The sequence below is a fragment of the Dermacentor andersoni genome, chromosome 1 (genome assembly GCF_023375885.2).
Source record: "Dermacentor andersoni chromosome 1, qqDerAnde1_hic_scaffold, whole genome shotgun sequence".
Classification (NCBI taxonomy): domain Eukaryota; kingdom Metazoa; phylum Arthropoda; class Arachnida; order Ixodida; family Ixodidae; genus Dermacentor; species Dermacentor andersoni.
The window spans coordinates 287,570,165-287,576,687 of NC_092814.1; the positions used below are offsets into that span (position 1 = coordinate 287,570,165).

The window sequence follows — 6,523 nt, forward strand, 5'->3', positions numbered from 1 at the left end:
ATACGAGATTTTTAATATTAACTTTAGGCCAAGTATACGTTTCGTTGCGTTGTAGAGAACCTTCAGAAACTACCGATCGAATTTTTTGTGGCAACGTACATGCTGCGTGGTGATTTTTCTTTTTTGCCGTTTTAAGAAAGCGCGCGAAATATGAAATAAAATCGAGTGACTGCGCTCGCGGGCTATCTGTTGCAGCGCTCTCAATCGCGGTTCGTGCGAAAGAACCGTGCGCGCGGACCGTGGCGAAGTGAGAGGCCGCGGCTCTAGTCATCGGCTTCGCGGGGCGTCGGCATCTTTGGCGGTGGCACGCGGAAAGGAAGCGCCGTCGTCCCTGATAAGCGATAGGCTCGACGCACGGTTGAGAGCGCTGAAGTACGATAGCGCGCGAGCGCAGTCACGTGCTTTTATTTCACATTTCGCGGGCTTTCTGTAGACGCCTAAAAATATCTCCACGCAGCATGTGCGTGGGCACAAAAAATTGGATCGGTCGTTTCTGAACGGCGTCTACAACGCAGCGAAACGCGCTTGGCACTGAAGTGAATATTTCAAACTTTGCATAATAGATCTTAGTTGGTCAACTAATTAAGCGGAATATAAAGATTTTCTAAGGAGCGCCACATGGCGGCAAACCATATGCCGTTGGTTTCATGCAGCTTCGGCTAACCACTTTCTTTTAAATCCTTGGTTCAAGTTATGTGAAGCACCCCGTATACAGCTTCGAAATTGCCACGCGGTGAGTTCGTGTTTCGCCGGTCTTATTCGCGGGCTTCCCGAAATAAAGCATTTGATTGTGCTCCGACCTGGCCTGGCTCTGACTGTTGGCTCATTTATGTGTCCTGCATTGCGCTGTTAAAATATGCTGTTAATCATTATTTGGGTGTTTCGTTCGGCAATGTTAAAATATATATGTAATTTGAGAACGGAGATATTAATCTCTTTGTTATTTAAGTTCCTGCAGCTCTGAAACCTCCAACACGTTTTGGTGTACGCGGCACTATGATTTATGGAAGAAAAATGAAGTTTAGTAAGACAATAGTTGCTGAGTCAAAGAAGACTGCGATAATGAAGCACCTAATGTGAAATATGTCTGCATACATTCGCGCCGTCAAAAAATGGCATTTCAAAAGGATTAGAGCACTTGTTTCTCTTTAAAATCAATAAAGAGAGCTTTTGGTTCACCCCGACGCAAAACGGAGTACACGTATCCTATCCGCCGCGGTGCTCAGCTGATGTGGCGTTCTGTTGTTGGTCTTTAGGGGTGTGATCTTGTACGCGTTCCAAAATCGAACGGAGGTGGTCCGTTTCTTATGCCACGAAATAGGCGGTCCGTTCTGTTGCGTTCGTCCGATAACAGACGACACGGAAAGATTGACAGCAGATATCACGTCACAATAGACGTCATGGCGTTCGTCACGGTTCAACTTGACCAATCGTGTGCGGCTCGGTGGAACGGACCGCCTCCGTTCTATACGTCACGACATAGGCGGTCCGCAGTGTTCGCGAGAACGAGAGGAAGCAAACAGCCAATGAGCGAAGTGGAAGCGTGCGTCACGCTTTTGACGTCTGCTTGGGGGCCGTATAATATATTGAGAAGCGTTTCTAACATGTTGAGAAATATTTTGCTATTATGACTGAGTAGCAAAATGTGTTGGTGTTGCTTTTCAAAGATTCAATTTGGAATGCAAAACGACTAAAACAAAATATTGCGGTTAATGTCTTCAAATGGCGCTAGGTGGTGTCGCAGTTTTGCGAAATGTTTAGTGATGGCGCTAGCCACCACCCCGTTTCAAGCACACGGCGCGAATTTTGAAGCGGTTGGTTCCGTCGTTCAGTCGAGCCAACGCCTCATTTGGTCGAGCACTGGAAGTTGGTTCTTTATTCTATGGCCATGGCGCTAAACATGGCAGCACCGAAGGGGCCACGTGTGTCGGAGGCGCAGAGAGAGACGGTGGTCGGCTTCATGGAGCGGCATCCCCAGCTGGCTATAAGATCCAGCGAGCTGGGGCCGCGCTTCACTGTTGGCGACCGCCGACGGCTGTGGCAGCAGCTGGCCGACGCTCTGAACAGCGAAGGCCCTGTTGTCAAAAGTACTGAGCAGTGGCAGGAGTGGTGGTGCAAACAGGCTTTTGAGGCCCGCCGCGACGCTGCCGCAATTGCCCAAGAACAAAGGTGAGCGACCGTCCAATGGTCTGGGCGATTTGTCCTTCGACATTGGCGTGTATTTTCAGAAGCACAGGAGGGGGGCGGCTACACGGTTTTCGTGGCCGAGTCCTACAACTGACCGGGACGGTCCGCCTCCACGGCGTGACCGACCTCCCCTACCAAGAGGTAAGCACACTGCCGCCGTAATATCATGGGTTCCTGAATGGTGCCGGTTTAGAGTTTGCCATTATCTGTAAGTGGTACCTTTAGCGGAACGCGACACCGTTGGTGAGCAGGAAAATAGCGTAGGAGAGAATGGAAAAGCAGGTAGGTTAATCAACTAGAATCTCAGTTGGCTGCGCTTTCGGGAAAAGGGGGATTAAGTGATCAACACAGAATTAAAATGCCTTCAGGGAAGTGCACGAGGACGGTAATACATAGGATCATTAAGCACTCAATAATTGCAGAATATTTCCGCAAATGTGTAGTACGAAAACTTGTAACATAGGCATTGTAACGAATAGCCACGCTTATGACACTTTCCAGCAGGCTGACGTCCCCACCTCCGCCATGGAAGTCATCGTCCAAGACGAGGCTGCGGGCGTGAGAAGCACAGCGACACGTAAGCATCAGAGGAATGAGTGTTTTAATTATCGCCAAATGTGTGCGCAGTTCGTAAACTTTTAATGTGTTTACTGTACAGCGGCAGAGGATCCACCGCGCGGTGCGTCGCCTACCGAAAGGGTGGCCGCTGCACCTGGTAAGTTATTGATCCCCAAGCTGCTAAAGAAAATGAGCTCTCGTATTTTTTTAAACTGGCCCAATAAGCCATAACATAGCCATAGCCACTTTTATTCGTACCATAATATGCAGCGCAACTGTAGAAAATGCTGCATGCTTTCAGTGTTGCAGCACCCTGTTCGGCCACCACGTTGGCAGCGACCGCGACGGGTGGATACCTTGACGACGATGTCATCGCAGTGCGCCCGCAGCGTGGAACAGGGCGACGAGATGCTGCAGGTTGGTTGGTCCTTTGGTGTCGTTTTACATGAAGGACATAAATATTCTTTATGCTTTGTTATAAGTAAATAATGAATCTGAAAAACAAATCAGCTTGGGGTGTAAACAAGAAATATGCGTTGTATAGAGGGCTCGGTATCGTGTCTTGCCAACGATCAGCCGCCGGGCAAAAGTTTGGTTAGCCCTGAAAAGGGCTGTTTGGTGGTGAGAGATGCATTTGAGTAGATGACGGAAGAGTAGTTCAAGCAGGTCTTTGTCTTTCCAAACAAAGAGGGCATAGCTTGTACGCGACGCTTGACACTGCCAAAGGATGCTATCAGGCCAGTGGCTCTTCAACAGAGGAGGAATCGTTGTGCACGTTGCAATTCTTGACAACAGCAGCTTCCAGCCGTGAGCTGGTTGCGAGTAATCAGCAACTCATGCGAACAGTTCCACCATGATTATTCATTCCAGGTGCTGCGAAGAATCGAGGCCTCTATCACGCGCCTCGCTGTCGCGGCAGAGCGGACAGCAGCAGCTCAAGAAGGGATCTTGGAGCAGGTGCGCGCCATAGCGCAAGACATCGCTGCGCACCTGCAACAAGACAGAAATTAATTTATCATTTTTTCAATATCATTTTATTCATTTGTTTCATCAGTTCCGTTTGTTTTATTTATTTATTGCTTGAGTTTTAGTGTCTTAAGTTTCCTTTATAAGTAATACAGGAGGATTTTTTGGTTGAAAGGTGTAATGCGTGCACCCATTATTTGTTCTGTAGTATTTGCCTCTTTCTATTTATGCTTATCTAGCTGCAATGCCAGCGTGCTTTCTTTATTTACACATTTCGAAGGCGCCTAGTCATTCACACTGGAATCATTACAAATAGTTGTCGATTTCTGTGTATGGGTTTTGTACTGTGATATTTATATTGCTTCACTGTGTTGTAGCTTACTGCACTCATTATGAAGCGTTACCGCGTAGTGTTTGCACTGTGATATTTTCATTTCGGCACAGTGAGGCTAAGGTGCAACAACTACACTGTGCTCTTTTTTCAGAGCACCAAACTAGTCACTCTTTAAGTTGCATAGTTTCACAAATGAAAATGACCATCATCATTGCACCACGCCAGTGATTGGTTTCCTCTAGTCTTCGTTCCAAGGGAGTCATTGCAAGAATAACTTTCACGTGTGACACTTTCTGGGTGCTGTGAGATTGTAGAGCCAATTATTCATGTTTTATGTAACATGTTTCATCACAGCTGGCAAGTGCACTCACCTTTTTACAATTATGATTCACCTGTTGTTTAGCATCGCACTACAATTGCTGCCGAGAAATGAATGCTTCTAGTCAGTGACTCATAACACTGACAAGGGAACGGACATACCTGTGAAAGTCATACTTTCTTGCAAGGTCACGTAAATGTAACTGCAAGTTTTATGTGCCGTCGTGAAAACGAATTATGTGATGCTGATGTTGCAATGATGTCACATGCTTTGCTACCTGAAGCATGCTGTACTACAAGGTTTGTGATGTACTTGTCATCATAGAGTGTGATAAAGTTGACCTATCTATTTTTTGCGCTTTTACGTTAATTTACGTCTACCATTCGGACATGATGTGACGAGTGTAATGTTGTCACTACACTCAGCGTTACATTTTGTTTGTGTTTGAATCCGCATTCATTACGCTTTACTTGCTTGCCTCGCCTGCGTATTCATGCTTGCACAGAAGTTTTGATACGCCTAGCACAAGAGAGGGCTAGCAAGCATATTGCTTCGTTCCTACCAATGTACACTGAGCGTCCGAATGCACAGGATGCAGCGGTTGCGTTCATTCTGGTGTGTTTTATGAAAATTTTGTGCACCTTTTGCTGATGGTGACCATGAGCACAGAGTGCCAATCATATGTACTGCTTCCATCGAGTCTGTCATGACTATGATGGGTCAAGGGATGTTTCCATTTCATATTTCATGTGATATTTAAAGAAAAGGCTGCACTTTCACGTTGCTACCATGTTTCATGTTGCACTAGGAAAGAAGTACTTTGTGCCAATTTCCCATTACTGTAACCAACAACTATGGCAAAAGAAACACATGTTTGGACATGAGTAGAAAGTAACTGCTGCATCTACAGAAAGTGGCATATCACAGGATGCACACAACACATACAAGCTGTTGTAGCGTCGTATTTCTAATGTTACATGAGGAAAGAACCACTTTGCGATGTGCATATTGCACAAAACAATGCTAGCTTGGGAGCAGCAGCAAATGCAGTTCTTCACACATAAAGGGGCATGAAGCATTGCCTTACGACTGCTTCACGAGTACTACTGTTAATAAGTGGCAGCCTTGGAGACTCGTGCATAGTGAAGAGGGTACAATGGTTTCCGAGTCCACGGCTGTGGCATTCTACTTAAAGGATTCTTTGTATAAGTGTACTTCGTTTGTGTTTAAATTATCATAATCTGTCGGATGTGTGGATTTGGAACATTGACCATCCGTATGGAGGTGCACTTGTTGTGTATACAAATTTTTTAATGTATTTTCCGCTGTACAAACACAGCCCTGTGATAGCCTAAGGGCACCGCAATTTGTATAAATAAATTATATATTATGAAAACTCACCATTACTGTGTCCTTCAGAAAAGGTTGATAACGGCGCTGCGCTGCTGCCTTCCTCTGAGGAACACGTCGTGCGGTGCCAGTACCTGGATGTCTCCTGGCTCCTCTGGCTCTTCAACTGGTGGTACTTCCGCACCATAATCGTCCAATGTCCAGTCGCCCGCGTCCAAGGCAATGTTATGGAGAGCAACGCATGCATAAATGATTCGCGCTGCTCTATCGAGGCTGTATAGCAGTGTCCGAAAGTGCTGCAAGCAGCGGAACTTGCTTTTCAACACCCCGATACATCTCTCCACAACATTGCGCATGGATGCGTGCTCCCGGTTGTAGTGGCCTTCAGAGGTGGTGCCGGCATGGCTGCCAGGTACTGGAACAACCAGCCATAGCTCGAGGGGATATCCTGAGTCTCCTGTTACAGACAGTGACAGCTGAGTGCTCTGCCCTAGTTAGGGGTACGCATTACGAATACTAGCCAAGCAGATACTTGCCAGGCTGCAGTTGTGCGGCTAGGCGTGCACGCAGTGGGTTATGCTGCCACACCCAAGAGTCGTGGCACGAACCAGGGAACCGGGGGTCCACAACAAGAATGCGAAGTTCCGCGTTGCACACCTGCAATGGGGAGCAATACAAAATAGCGCTGCAGATATGCTCGAAATCCGTTATGCCATTCATATGCAGAAAAGAATACATCTACGCTGTTACAAGTAGCAGACTGTTTCAGCCATAGGCGTCCACAGGGTCTTGCAACTGGGGGGGGGGGG

The 6,523-nt window shown here is 46.9% G+C and overlaps 1 protein-coding gene across 1 annotated transcript; it reads left to right on the plus strand.

Annotated features, from left to right (window-relative positions):
- The first annotated feature begins 612 nt into the window (after window positions 1–612).
- Window positions 613–5,764, plus strand: LOC126547803 (uncharacterized). The gene is made up of 6 exons (XM_055063251.1): window positions 613–2,169; window positions 2,229–2,328; window positions 2,689–2,764; window positions 2,846–2,902; window positions 3,047–3,162; window positions 3,616–5,764. The coding sequence occupies exons 1-6, from the start codon at window positions 1,883–1,885 to the stop codon at window positions 3,754–3,756; spliced, it is 777 nt and encodes a 258-aa protein (XP_054919226.1). The 5' UTR covers window positions 613–1,882; the 3' UTR covers window positions 3,757–5,764.
- Window positions 5,765–6,523: the final 759 nt, after the last annotated feature.

What these genes read in the sequence shown, in the direction of transcription:
- LOC126547803 (XM_055063251.1), top strand. Translation starts at nt 1,883, where the DNA reads ATGGCCATGGCGCTAAACATGGCAGCACCGAAGGGGCCACGTGTGTCG. An exon ending in CGTGAGAAGCACAGCGACAC is followed by an intron (nt 2,765 to 2,845) that starts GTAAGCATCAGA and finishes TTTACTGTACAG; the next exon opens with CGGCAGAGGATCCACCGCGC. An exon ending in AGGGCGACGAGATGCTGCAG is followed by an intron (nt 3,163 to 3,615) that starts GTTGGTTGGTCC and finishes TATTCATTCCAG; the next exon opens with GTGCTGCGAAGAATCGAGGC.